The following is a 15,000-nucleotide window of genomic DNA, read 5'->3' as shown; positions in this document are numbered from 1 at the left end:
TAATCAGCAAAATGTACTTAAAGTACTTTAAAGGAATAGTTTGGATTTATGACAGGTAACTGAAGCTGTTTTCTATGCTTGCGTCAAAGCAACCAGACTCCATTGACAAAACTAGTCATTTAACCTCGCAGAACACGGGAGTTGCTGATCTACCGTTGCCTTGAATGATTAGTTTTTTTGCGTTATTGTGTGACTTTGGTGTTTTATAAAAGGTTTAGGAAATAAAAACTAAGAAAAAGTTAACTGGCGGAGGCAGCAGTAGGCCAGCAACTCCTGTGTTCTGCCAGGTAAAATGACTGTTTTTGTCAATGGAGTCTGGTGGCTTTGAAGAGAGCAGAGATACCGGCTTCAGTTCGCCCCAGATTCTAAATATACCATACACACACTTTTATTAGATGCCTAAAATACATCCTACCTCATACAACCCCAATTTAAAAAAAAAAAAAAAAAAAAAATCCCAAATATCCCTTTAAAATGCAATATTGACACATTTTGTGGGAGGAAACCACTTTAAAAGTCCGATTTTGTTTGACTTTTTGCCATAAATATGCTTCAGCCAAGTGCTAGAGAACAATCGGATGGAGTACAACTCAAAGAAGATATCACAGCTTAAAAGCATGCGCCACCCAACAGATTTTGGGTTATTTATGCAAGTCTAAACGCTCACCTGCAGTAACATCTAAGAGAAGAATCAAAGACACATTAAACCCACTTGGCTCAGCCTCTCGTTTAGTTTCCATTTGGCCTTTTTTTATTCATCAAAACAAATGACAGCGTGTCCACACACACGCACGCATACACACACGCACACCAGGCTCCATCACAGTATTTCTATTTAAAGTTGGACCTTTTTTTTCATGTGGCGTGTCAGCAGGTCCATCTCTCCACACAGGTGTGTGTGTGTACATCAGAAACAGGCTGGGCCAACCATTATTAAAGTTTAGTTCAAAACACAATGTCAACAAAAAAGAAATAAAAAGTACAGTTACAGAGTCATGTAAAGATTCACCAGCAGATACAGTGTTCAGTCTACAGTCTTGTTAAGCTATAGGCAGCTCAAGCCGGACACGAAAAGAATCTGAGACTAAAAAAAAAAAACAGGAAGGGAGACGATGAGAGTATGGCTGAAACGTACATTATGCAGGTGAATGCAACGCTGCTGCAGCTTTATATTCCCACATTTTTCAGAAATAGACTACAAGCAGCAGAGCTTACAGCTAAACCGGCTTGTGTTTAGCCTAAAAAAAATGTAAAAAAAAGGAGGGAAATAAAGGTTATGGAAGCGGGGACCTCCAGTGCACCTCAAGCCCCAAAACCTGACCTCACCGACAGCCAGAGGCAGAGAGACTTCAAATGATGGCTTCCCCAGAGCCCCCCCTACTGCCCACCGCCTCTCAAAAACCCATTAGCTAATCAGTACGCAGCTTGCTCGTCATTGCCAGGAATCCTGACCTTAATTAAATCAACAAAAAAACAGACCCTTTAAAGTTGTTTTACCGGTACGTGTGACACAAGAGGACGACAGACAGACACATCATACATACAGTCACGTATACGTCATGGATACAAGACTGGACTAATGTAGTTATTCTTTTTCCACACACTTTCAAGATTAACAAAACCAGTTTTATTTCAGATTGAACTCTCCAAAGCTGTACACGGACGCCACAGAATGATGCTCGCTCAAGTCACATGGAAGTTAGAGTCGGAGGAGCCTCTTTACAGGATGAAATCTTCTGCGTTACATGATGAATACAAAAAAAAACAGTTAGGATTATTACTTTTTTTTATACAGGCAAAGTACATGGGAATATTTCTCCTTTGTTGTGCTCTTCGGAGAGCTTTTCTTTGTCCTGATGGTGGTGCAAGAGGAAGGGTCAGGCTTAAACTAACTTTCTAGAAACTTTCGATCCATTTTACTAGTTTTTCGGTGGTCAGCAGCAGACAACACAAGTAGTTTTACGTTAATATCCTTAATATTTTTCAGCTCCGGTTTTATTTTTGCCATCACCTGGTGGTTACTCATTTGTTTCCTCTTTAAAAATGTCCACGATTGGCCGTTTCTGCTTCTCTAGGATGACAGACGTATGGGCATGGATTGCGCACTTACAACGCTAACAAATATATAAACGGGCAGAATAGATGTCAGCCATGAATACAAAACAATGCTACCTTATATTTATATATATATATATATATATATATATATATATATATATGCAGAATAGATGCCAGCCATAAACAGAAAATTGGGTTCGATATGTTGAAAAACTTTCTGAACTTCGAGTTTCTGTTTCATCTCAGTTCAAGCTTCACTCAGTTTTTCCTGGAGCTTTCAACCTCTCCCCACAGTCTTCATCTGTGGACAAAGTGGGCTTAAGTCACGACAATGGTGATCTTCCGTCAAACATCCCTCGATGAAGACTGTGAGATGCCGTTGAAAGCTCCGGAGGAAAAAGTGAACCGTAAGTAATTTCAAGTTGAGGAAGAACTGTGTCACGCTCAAGTGCTGTCTGTAAAACATGGGGCAGAACTCCCGGACACAGATTCAGGATCAGGATCCGTGCAGGAGGGCGTTTGTGACGAGGGGAGGCGTCGAGGTGCAGCAGGCAGACGGGGTGAGAGGGTTAAGCGCTGGACTTTTTCCCTTAGTGCCGTATTTTTCTTTTCGGGGTTTATGGGGTTGAAGAAAGTGGGGCTGGGTGTCCGTCCACCTAAACACAACTTCAGCTTAACGTCCAAACGAAAAGACGACAGCGGCTTGCTGCACTCAAGTTTGACCTTAAAGCCCAACTCTCGCCAAAATGCAACCTAGGGTCTTGTTGTGAATGTACCCGAGGCAAACTTTCGCATATTTAGGAAGGAAACGCCACTTTTAAGATGGACCGTATTCTGGTTTTTGGGTCAAATGGCCTTTTGAATGGGAGAGCTAGGGGCGCTACGATGCTAGCCTCAAAATATCTATGTTTAAACCACTAAGAAGGCTCGACACAACATGAGACTTTGCTCCAAGTATCACCAGGGACTCTACACCTTAACCACAGCACTGACAACACTGGTTGTGTTCCCAGAGTTTACTAAGAAAGGTTTCAACAACTCACCGTAGCTCTTGTTGTTTCCGGCTGCTACCACCTCGCCAGTCACAACCAGTGTTGTCAGTGCTGTGGTTAAGGTGTAGAGTCCCTGGTGATACTTGGAGCAAAGGCTCATGTTGTGTCGAGCCTTCTTAGTGGTTTAAACATAGATATTTTGAGGCTAGCATCGTAGCGCCCCTAGCTCTCCCATTCAAAAGGCCATTTGACCCAAAAACCAGAATACGGTCCATCTTAAAAGTGGCGTTTCCTTCCTAAATACGCTTTTAAACTAAAGTTTGACTCAGGTACATTCACAACAAGACTCTAGGATGCATTTTGGCGAGAGTTAGGCTTTAACGAGAAAAGCTACAGAGGTTTAGTTTGGATGTGAAGGTAAAGGTGTACACATCCAATCCCCAGTGAGGAACAGGTGAGAGCAAAAGGTAATCCTGTCGAGAAACAAACAGCGACAGACTGGTTTTGTATCGTCTGAAAGTAGAGCTGCAGAGATTAACTATTTAAGGAATCTGCAACCATTTTTCCAAAATGATTCATTGGTTTGAGTCATTTTTTTATGGAAATAAGGTTGTTAAATGTGAATATTTTCCAGGTTCTCCACTCCTCTGTGACAGAAACGTTCGTTGCAGCCCTACCGCAAGAGCCAACGAGCTGCTGTCATGTTTGTTTGGACAGATGGAGGAGAGGTAGCGCTTGAACGCAGAAGAAGTTGAAGTAAAAATGGACAATAACCGACTACCAGACGGTGAAAACCTCATATTTCCAAGGCGTCTCGTTTCATCAACAACTGGAGATGTGAGGTTTTCTTACGTTGTCCGTTCCAGAAGTTTGTCTGCTGCAAAGACCGATCTGGCGTCACTGACCTTCACGGTTAGATCTGCCTCTAATGCTTTCTGCCCAACGGTTCCAGGCTCCGTGGTTCTAACCTCTGACCTCTGACCTCCCCCCCCCCCCCCCCCCCCCACCTCCTGGCTACCATCAGGACAACAAAACAGAGCAAACGCTGAGGAAACACGAGCGCTACGTGTGGAGCTAACATGGAGCAAACAGCTTTAAAACTAAACAATTCAAACGACAAGAAAATGAGACATGAAAAAAGGGAAGAAAATGTATCAGCTGTCATTTTTTTGTTTGTTTAAATATTAGCAGGGGGTGCCCGCTGTGGCTAATCACTAAATTGCTAATTTGTAAAAGTCTAGGACGGCTAACGAGCCAACAGTTAGTAGGCAAATCATCTTCTTAGAAGGGTAATTGTTGGTAAGTAAATTACATTATTTGTGGGCTTGTTAGCAGCCCGTTGTTAGCGCTAATTAGTCCAAATGGGACAACAGCAGGCTACTTAAAACTGTAGTACAAGTAGCCTGATAGCTACCAAGTTGCTCATGAGCTAATTAGCAGGCTAAAAGAAGAATTAGTGAGTTCCCTGATCGATTGTACGGTAATACATCTCCCATGAGGATAATAAAATAACTGTTAGCAAGCTAATTTGCGTGTCGGTTACAAGATAAGTTACTAGCCTGGAAAACGAGACAGTTGTTGGAAATGTTAGCGAGCTAATTAGCAGCATGTTCATAAGCTAATTGGCAATTTCTCCCACTGCTCATGTGATAGTTTCTGACTGTCAGCTCACCATCAGGGGGCTAATTAGGCTAATTAGGCTAATTAGCAGACTGCTTGTAGCCCAAACATTGTTGGCTAGTCAGAGGACGTTGATAACCAAATTGCTGCCAGGAGACTTGTTAGCAAGTTGTTGAGAGCTACTTGTAGGCTATTTGGCCAGGCTTTTAGCGTTGGTGATTTCACTCACTGTTCATTGGCTAACTTGGACTACTGTTAGCCTAATTAGCAGACTGTTCGTAGCCCAAGCAGGAAGGCGGTTACTTCAGACTGCGGGCTAACTTGTTGGAGCCAAATTTCCGTCTGTAAGGAGACTTATTAGCAAGTTGTTGAGAGCTAATTAGCAGCCTGTTTGTAGGCCAAATGGCAAGACTTTAGGTTGGCATTTTCTCTCAACGTTTGTAGGATAATTCTGACTACTGCTAGCCCAAATAGTGCCATGATAGCACGCAAATTAGCAGACGGTTGGTAGCCCAAACAGGAAGATGGTTACTTCAGATTGTGGGCTAACTAGTGGGAGTTGAGTTGCCAAATTTCCAAAGTTGCTAGAGCTAATTAGCAGCCTATTGTTGGGCTAATTGGTAAGGCATTTGCCCGACGATTTGCGGGCTAACTTGGAGCCAAATTTCCGTCTGTGAGGAGACTTATTAGCAAGTCGTTGAGAGCTAATTAGCAGCCTGTTTGTAGGCCAAATGGCAAGACTTTAGGTTGGCATTTTCTCTCAACGTTTGTAGGATAATTCTGACTTCTCGTAGCCTAATTAGCAGCCTGATAGTGAGCTAATTAGCAGTCTGTTGGTAGCCCAAACAGGAAGATTGTCACCTCAGATTGTGGGCTAACTAGTGGGAGTTGTTGCCAAATTTCCGTCTGTCAGTAGACTTATTAGCAAGTTGCTGAGAGCCTATTAGCAAGCTGTTGGTAGAGCAGGGGCCGCTAGCTCAGGATGGCGCTGGGCGGTGAGCGGGTGGTGATGCGGCAGACGGGACGGGAGTCTGTGATCCGAGTCTGCTCGGGTGCTGTTTAAAGGAATGATGCAGGAAGTTTTAGTTAAATCTCAGATAATCTCTTTCAAAAACAAATATCCTTTCTAACACTCTAACTCAGTCCGGTTCATACTGGAATCATCATCATCGTCGTTGCGATGAGCAGGCGTCCGTATCGGAGGTCTTGATTAGTTTCCTGTCGGCTTCGCTGCTTCCACGGGTTCCACTTAGGCTTCATGGCCTCAGAGCAGACGAGTAGAGGGGGGGGGGGGGGGGAGGGGAGATATTTTAGGGGAGAGGGGGAGATGGGAAGGTGTTGAGGTCAGGGCTGTGGATTCAGAGATATCAGTCCTTTCTGACCTTGTTCCCCCTGTTCCTGGGAGATCTCCGCAGAACGTCGTCCTCCAACTTCTACAGACGAGAACAAGTTGGAGGTTAAATTCAAAATCGGCCAGATGAAAACACAACAAGGAGATTACAGATTACCAAAACATTTTGCAGACAAACATTACAGTTTAGTGATAGACAGATTTCATCGGCCGGCCGATACATCGGCCGATATGCGGCTGCTGCGTTTGCCGATATTATTTCCCCGGCATTATTTACAGACGGGCGTCCACAGGCAGCTCTGTGTTGCTGGAGACGCTGCAGTTCACGTGCAGACCATGAACTGCCCCTCCTGCACTAGCAGTGCTGGAAGCCTGGCAGGCTTGCTGGTGCTGGAAGCCTGGCAGGCTTTCAGCACCATGGCTGTCTTAAATTCCAAATGAAGCCCTTTATTTCAATGGCTACTTTTCAGGTTTATAGTTTTCTTAAATTATTGAAATGTGTTGACAAAGGACATTTTGTGCTGACCTGATTATATCTGTCTTATAATATGTCAGCAAGCAAAGCATCATCCAGGCTGTGTTGTAGATGTTGACCCTTGCACAGTTACACCATATGCAGTGCACCCATCCATATGATGCACATTGCACACATCATTTGGGGGATATGAATGGAAGATGATTGCAGAAGTGACACTGATCTGTGTTTTTGGTTATTTTTAAAGAAATGGCAGAGCAGATTTCCGAAAACAAATCCCCTAATACAACTCCATCTGTGTTAGACGTAAAGAAAGCAACTGAAACATCGAAAAAAAAGTGTCTGAAATAGGGCAAAACATGGTCGAAAAGTGGGAAAAAGTGATGTTAAAGTGTAACTAATGTTTTTTTCAACCTGGACCCTATGTTCCTATGTTTCTGTGTGTAAGTGACTGATGGGAACAACCATCTTTGACATCGGTCCAGTATTAAGAGAGAAACAAGCTGCAATGTAACGTTAACGTGCAAAAAAAAGTGACCCAACCTGAATCACTACACTGATATTAGGCTGCCGAAACTTTAAAGTTTTGGCCCTGAACATCTTCTGTCAGAGGAGAAACAAAAACCCAGTCTCCTCACATCGTCAGCCGTCTCCTCGTTCTCTTCCTCCTTCTCTGCTTCCTCTTCCTCTGCAGGACTTTCCTCTCCGTCGCTCTTCTCTTCCGCAGCTGAAAGACAAAGAAAAAACTGATTTTAAAAATCAGTCAGACCGACGCTGACAGACGACAGAGAGGAAACGACAAAGAGATTCCTGTAATCTAGACGTTGTATTAACCTGGACTGCTCTTCTCTGCCTCTTCAGCCTTCTCCTCCTCTTCCTCCTCTTCGTCTTCCTCCTTCACGTCAGGGCTGAGCTTCGTCCGTCTTCTTGTACTCCGCTGCCGGCGTCGCTGGGCTCTTCTTCTGCACAACAAAGCAGGAAAAAACTGTTCAGTGCGACTTCACAGATTCAGAAATCTGAAACTCACAACCTCTCCAGACCTTTTCAAAGCATTAACCTCAAACATGAACCTGTAGCGCAGGGATCTCCAACCTGTCTTCATCTGAGGGCTACTTTAAAAAAAACCTCAAGCTGCCAAGAGCTACTTGCATCACATCACCTTCATTTACTTACATAACCCCAGTGTTGGGTGTAACGCGTTACAGTAACGTAAAAGTGCAACGCGCTACTACTGAAAATTTGCTAACGAAACGTAGTTCCTTTTTCAATACGGCGCAACGTTACTTTTCCCAGGGACAGATTTGACAGCGACGCCGCCTTCTCAGCTGCGCGCTCACAAGCTCCACACGGGACGTGACAGAGGCTGGTAGCAGAGTAATCATGGCAAGCGAGAGCAGCCAACGCTAACTTTTGAGAGCTTTTTAAGCTTCGTGGCTTTTTGCTGGACGGCGCTCTGAGCCAGGCAGACACAAAGCTGACAACCTCACAGATGGATGCGGTGGAGACGGCCTCATACATACACGCAGCGGACCGCTGTGGACTTGTGTCGGTCGCACGGACACGCGAGGATTTCCAGAAAAGAGGCTGCATGTGTCTACGACAATGCACGGACCATCGTGGCTGCACGACCGGTACCAGTCGATACAGACATTACATAGTATACACTAACACCGTGTAACGCCGATGACCTGCTGATGTGAACCCGCGCTGGACTCGTTCATAATGAATCAGCCGTCACTCTGTGAGGAGAGAGTCCAGCCTGCAGGGTAGTTCAGACACTCCACTGATACACCAGAGATTGGCTTTAAGGTCAAAGACAGTTTTGGTATAATCAACATCAGTCTCAGCCAGAGACGCCTGCTTTTAAAAGTAACGTAAAAATAACGAGTAAAAGTAAAAAGTTACTTTCCATAGGGGGCAACGAAGTAAAGTAATGGATTACTTTTTTCAGAAGTAACGAGCAAACACTACTACTTTTTAAAAGTAACTTCCCCTCGCCACTGTCGCACTTACGCATTCATGCATGCTCTTGGGGGAATCACTGGAATTGTTGGGTCCTTGTAAATTATAGAGTGTGGTCTAGACCGACTATCTGTAAAGTGTCCTGAGATAATTCCTGTTATGATTTGACACTTGAACACTGCATAACACACATAAGCTGAATGAAGCTGCTGTTCGTACACGTATGGAATTGCAATACCCAAAGCTGCTCGCGAGCTACTTGTTGGAGACCCCTGCTGTAGAGTAAAAGACACAAAAGGTATTGCTGCTTGTGCATGTTTAATCTTAATCACGTGTACTATTGTGATAGTACAAGTGATTGTAAACAACAACATTGTTTGTATCTTTTACTCAATGTCCATGCTTGCTTTTAGTTTAGCAGTTGTGGGGCATAAAGGATGTTCTAGTGGAGTTGTTGGCTGTTTCTAGAGACTGAAGATTACTGATTACTGAACAGATCTAAACTACGGCAACACAGAAACAACAAAGACACGAAGCTACGCTAACAGCAGCAGTCACCAGGGCAGAGGCGGCGGGTCGTTTTGGGCGTCCGGCTTCCTTTAAGTCTTCCTGTAAGCTGTTGAGACTCAACTGACCCTTAACTGATCCTGAAGACCTCTGTGGAAGTCACACACACAAAGCTGAAAACAGGCTGCAGGGCGGACTATAGAACAATCCAGGTGTAGTCAACTATCATCTCATCACTGCATTTCCCTTTGATACAAGGATTCATCTATCCAGCTAATATTACTGAGTGTGTGTGTGTGTGTGTGTGTGTGTATCTGTGCGTGCGTGCGCGTGTATTTGTACGTGCGTGCGTATCTGTACGTACGTGCGTGCGCGCGTATCTGTACGTGTGTGTGTGTGTGTGTATCTGTACGTACGTGCGTGTGTGTATCTGTACGTACGTGCGTGTGTGTGTCTGTACGTGTGTGTACGCGTGCGTGTCTGTACGTGTGTATCTGTGCGTGTGTGTGTGTGTGTGCGTGCGTATCTGTACGTGTGTGTGTGTGTATCTGTACGTGTGTGTGTGTGTGTATCTGTACGTGTGTGTGTGTGTGTGTGTGTGTGTGTGTGTGTGTGTGTGTGTGTGTGTGTGTGTGTGTGTGTGTGTGTGTGTGTGTATCTGTACGTGTGTGCGTATCTGTACGTGTGTGTGTGTATCTGTACGTGTGTGTGTGTGTGTGTGTGTGTACGTGTGTGTGTGTGTGTGTGTGTGTGTGTGTGTGTGTGCGTGCGTGTGTGTGTGTGTGTGTGTGTGTGTGTATCTGTACGTGTGTGTGTGTACGTGTGTGTGTATCTGTACGTGTGTGTGTGTGTGTCTGTATCTGTACGTGTGTGTCTGTCTGTACGTGTGTGTGTATATGTACGTGTGTGTGAGCTAGCAGCTGACCTGATGACAGCAGCTAGCAGCTAGCAGCTGACCTGATGACGGCAACTAGCAGCTAGCAGCTAGCAGCTGACCTGATGACGGCAACTAGCAGCTGACCTGATGACAGCAGCTAGCAGCTAGCAGCTGACCTGATGACAGCAGCTAGCAGCTAGCAGCTGACCTGATGACAGCAGGGGTCCCAGGTTAAGAGGTCCCGCAGGTGTATGTATATATAGTTTTTATACAGACTTTTGTATACATTATATATTCTAGTGTATTATCATAATTAGTTTAACATGTGCAAATATATACCTTAAACCAGAGAAAGACTTGCGCCCCCCCCCCCCCCCCCGTGATCTCTGCCGCCCCCCTGAGGGGTCCCCGGACCCCAGGTTGGGAACCACTGTGTTATGGAATGGTATTAAGGTTTGAATATACAATACAGACACAGATTTACCGGTTCGTCCTAGACCTAGCTCTGACGTTCCTGTTCATGAGACATGTCACTGCAGAACGTTAGCGTGTTGCTAACGAGCGAAGTCAACTGAAATCAGCCAAAGCTGTGCAACTAAGACAACTAAGTAAAATGTCAACAGCCTAACTGTTGTGAAAGCGTCCTGGTCCTCCTGTGTACCTGCTGCTGCGTTTGTTTAGCTGTTGCCTCTGCATGTGCTGCAGCTTTTTAAAATGGCTCTGCTGCTCCGCATGAGTCAACCTGCCCTCAAAGACTCGCTCTGATTGGATCTCTCCCCAACTTGTCCCACAAGAAAGACCGGTTCTGATTGGCTCTGTTCTCCATTCGTCCCTCCCTAACATCTTCGTCTCATTTGTATTTGTTAACTTAAGGGTCCGTTATATTTCGTCACAGTCTTCGTCATCACATCTGACTTTTTATTTAGTTTTCGTCCGTGAAAAAGGTTCGTTGACGAATATTTGTCGTCATAGTCTTCGTTAACGAAATTAACACTGGTGTGTGTGTGTGTGTGTCTGTGTGTGTGTGTGTGTGCGTGTGTGTGTCTGCGTCTGCGTGTCTGCGTCTGCGTGTCTGCGTCTGCGTGTCTGCGTCTGCGTGTCTGCGTGTCTGCGTGTCTGCGTGTGTGTGTGTCTGCGTGTGTGTGTGTCTGCGTGTGTGTGTCTGTGTCTGCGTGTGTGTGTCTGTGTGTGTGTGTGTGTGTCTGCGTGTGTGTGTGTGTGTCTGTGTATGTGTGTCTGTGTGTGTGTCTGTGTGTTTGTTTGTTACCTTTCCGGTGCAGCAGAAGACGATGATGAGGACGAGCGGTAAAGCCACGGTGAGAACGTAAACGATCCAAAGCCACGGGCGCTCCTCTGCAGCGTTCAACATCTGGGTGGCCAGACCGGGCTGCAACAACACACGCACAAAAAACACATTAACTAATACACAAAAACAGGCAACGCAAACACATACAGAACACAGTTTTTATAGCGATTAGAAAGTCATCTCAGCGTTGTGCATGTCTGAAAACCTGGAGCAACAAAACCAAAACTATCGGGGAAAGACAGCATGATGTCAGAAATTACAATATCTTAAACTAAACTCTTTTTAGTCAAAGGAAACAAAAAATAAGTACAAAAATACATTTCTCTCTCTCCTACATTCTGCCAACCTGAAAGGATTCAACCCAGCTGCTTTAAGATTATTTATTTATTCCTTCATTGCTGCTTTTCCCCGACTTCGGTTCCATTTCATAGTTCTGAGTAGTGCTGCACAATATATCATAATATCAACTGGTGCAGTAAACACGTCTGGAGAGGCTGCGACGTCTCTCCAAAGAGACTCAGAGGTTTCTGTGTTAGTTGGAAGAAAAGATCAGCAGAAAACTTCACTTTAAACCATAACTGTCACTGTTTTTAGTGCAGCCTTTTATGTTCAATAACAGAAAGTTGGAGATGATTTCCTTTCATTAGCAGTTTGTTGTTTTATCAGAATACTGAAAGCAGCAGAACCTGAGAACATTAATATCTGATTATTTATCGCAGTTATATATCGTTATCAACATATTCTCCTCATATCTTCAGCCCTAATATTTATCCCATCTTACACTCTGTGTGTGTGTGTCTCTCTGTGTGTGTGTGTGTGTCCCTCTGTGTGTGTGTGTTATTGCAAGTTATATCGTTAAACATATTCAACAACGTTATCACATATTTTCCTCATATCTTACAGCCCTAATATTTATCCCATTTTGCACTCTTTAAATGTGTGTGTGTGTGTGTGTGTGTGTGTGTCTGTCTGTCTGTCTGTCTGTGTCTTTCTGTGTGTGTCTCTGTGTGTGTGTGTGTGTGTGTGTGTGTGTGTGTCTGTCTGTCTGTCTCTGTGTGTGTGTCTCTGTCTCTGTGTGTGTCTCTGTCTGTCTCTGTGTGTGTGTCTGTCTGTCTCTGTGTGTGTCTCTATCTGTCTGTCTGTGTGTGTGTGTCTGTCTGTCTCTGTGTGTGTGTGTGTGTGTCTGTCTGTGTGTGATTGCAAGTTATATCATTATCAAGATATTCAACAACCTTATTGCATATTTTCTCTATATCGTGCAGCCCTATTTCTGTTTTTATTTCGACACTGCGACAAACCAACGAATCAAAGTGCACCCACGTCAGCGGCGCCCTCCGCAGCCTTCTTCAGCCCCCAGCCGTCGGCGGCCCAGCGCTCGGCGGTGTTGCGGTCGTCGGTGATGAAGAAGTTGTCGAAGAAGATGTCGGAGGTCATGGACCAGAGCTCGAGCCCGACGGCGCTGAACGCACTCATCCTGAACGGCTGCAAGTCCTCGAAGAACGCCGGGTTGGGGACCTTCCTTGGCTTCCACACGCCCTGAGACACGAAAATAGAAATTACTCGATTATTACCCATCAGTACAAACGTAAAAATCAGAAATCAGGGAAGGTTGTATTTCCACAGTTGGGAAACGGAATTTTCATTCGTGTATGTGTCTGTCTGCGTGTGTCTCTGTGGGTTTGTGTCTGTGTGTGTGTGTGTGTGTGTGTGTGTGTGTGTGAGTGTGTGTGTGTGTGGAACAGCATTTTTTTGTGTATGTGTCTGTGTGTGTGTGTGTGTGTGTGTGTGTGTGTGTGTGTGGAACAGCATTTTCATTTGTGTATGTGTCTGTGTGTGTGTGTGCGTGCGTGCGTATGGTTGTGTGTGTGGTTGGTTGTGTGTGTTGTTGGTTGTATGTGTTTGTGTGCCTCTGTGTGCATGTGTCTGTGTGTATGTGCATATGGTTGTGTGTGCGTATGGTTGTGTGTGGTTGTGTGTGTGTGTGTGTGTGTCAAATAGAATAATAAAACTAAAAGTATATTGCCAGCTTATTATCACCCATCAACACAAACCAGGGTTATTATAGTAAACTAAACCTAAAATAAGCAGTGAAATGTTTTTTAGTATTGTTGATTAAGGATCCCCGTATATTCATGTTCATGTGCCTTCTTTTCATTCCTCCAAGTATATTTTTTTCAGTAGCAGTTCTGGTATTTTATATCTCTCTCTGTCTCAAACTACAACCTAAAAAAGCCTTACTATGGGACGAGAGGATTGCAATCTTACCTGGTAGTTGGGGTTGTCGATCATGGGGGGCTTCCACTTGCCCTTGTGGTTGGGGTTGTCGATCATCGGCCGTTTCCATTCGCCGCAGCCGGGGGCCGTCTCGCATGCGGGGTTAGGGACCTGCGGAGCCTCCCATTCGCCGTCCATGTCCTCGTCCCTGACAGACAGGAAGCACAGACACCAGGTGAGCCGGGGAGTCGCTGCTCTAACGCTGCCTCCAGCAGTCAGTTTGTGTTATTGTGTGACTTTGGTGTTTTAAAGGGTTAGGAACTAACTAGTCTCGCATTGCCAGATCTATCTCCACAGCGCTGCGGAGCATACACTCCTGCATAGAAGAAAAAATGCTCTGGGTTTTTTGCATTTCTTTAAACCAATCATAATGGTCTTGGGCGGCGACAGTGGCTCTGCTAAAGAGTCTCAGGATGGAACATTTGCACCCCGCTAAAGAAAACGCCACATACAATATTAAATATACAGTAACGTGAGATATTTCAATTAGCTGATACGTGGTTAAACCTCATTATCTCTTACCAGTGTATCTCCGTGTGTACTTCGTCCAGCAATCCCACCAATTAGTCCCAAAACCTCCCAGTTAGAGAGGAAATGACCTCAACGTATTCTTTGTAAATCTTCACAATCATTCGCCAAAATAACCAAGCAGACCTGTCTTGTTGTAACATCCAAATGTTCTTCAGAACTTGACATTTTCAGCGTGTAGCTTTAGTTTGAGAAAGCGATGAAGGACATCGGGTGTAACTTCCGGACTAACAAGCGGGAAAACGAGGAAACCTTCAGCATGTTGACTCACCAGTCTTCAGGTTTGACAGCGTCGGGGTCTCCAATGTACTCCGGCTCGTCGTCCAGCCAGCCGTCTGGTTTCACCGCGTCTTCATCTGGAATCTGAGCAGGAGCGTCTTCATCCCTGCAGACAAACACACATGCATATAACTATATATTTTTTGCGTTTGTAAACAGCGCTTATATACTCACAGCTCTAAATATTCAATTACAGAAATAGGACATCATGCTGAATGATTATCTTGCCTGTTTTGCACTGCATTTGCACTTTTCCAGTACTGTGATCTTTTAAAAAAAAAGAGAGTACGGCTTGAGTAAGCGTATGAATGATGTGAGGGTATGGCGTGTGCATATCAATGTATACTTCTAGGCACCAGAAGGAGTAACACTTAAATTTCGTTGTGACAATGATTTTTGTGGGTTTTCTAAACCACTTTGGATGAAACCACGACCACTGAAGGCTTGACTGCTGCATTCGTTCAAAGAATTTACGGTTTAGGAGACCAAAATGTGTACAAGAAGTAGAAGGGTTGGATGATTTGTTTTGTGGGTTTTATTTTTCACCTCCCTAGAGAGGTGTTCCAGGCACGACCAGCTGGGAGGAGGCCTAGGGGAAGACCCAGGACTAGGTGGAGGGACGTCCAGCTGGGAGGAGGCCTCGGGGAAGACCCAGGACTAGATGGAGGCATGTCCAGCTGGGAGGAGGCCTCGGGGAAGACCCAGGACTAGGTGGAGGGACGTCCAGCTGGGAGGGACCCAGGACTATGTGGAGGGACGTCCCAGCTGGGA

The 15,000-nt window shown here is 45.0% G+C and overlaps 1 protein-coding gene across 1 annotated transcript in view; it reads right to left on the bottom strand.

Annotated features, from left to right (window-relative positions):
- Positions 1-712: 712 nt before the first annotated feature.
- canx (calnexin) overlaps positions 713-15,000 on the bottom strand; it is a 23,606-nt gene continuing 9,318 nt past the window's right edge. The window contains 8 exon segments of the mRNA XM_078259996.1: positions 713-6,103; positions 7,135-7,223; positions 7,331-7,403; positions 7,405-7,458; positions 11,110-11,229; positions 12,469-12,684; positions 13,414-13,570; positions 14,222-14,335. Of these exon segments, the coding sequence (XP_078116122.1) occupies positions 6,038-6,103; positions 7,135-7,223; positions 7,331-7,403; positions 7,405-7,458; positions 11,110-11,229; positions 12,469-12,684; positions 13,414-13,570; positions 14,222-14,335 (889 nt within the window). The 3' untranslated portion in view covers positions 713-6,037.

The sequence above is a fragment of the Sander vitreus genome, chromosome 10 (genome assembly GCF_031162955.1).
Source record: "Sander vitreus isolate 19-12246 chromosome 10, sanVit1, whole genome shotgun sequence".
Lineage (NCBI taxonomy): Eukaryota > Metazoa > Chordata > Actinopteri > Perciformes > Percidae > Sander > Sander vitreus.
The sequence above is the reverse complement of the archived record's forward strand: the minus strand, read 5'-3'. Positions and strand labels throughout refer to the sequence as shown.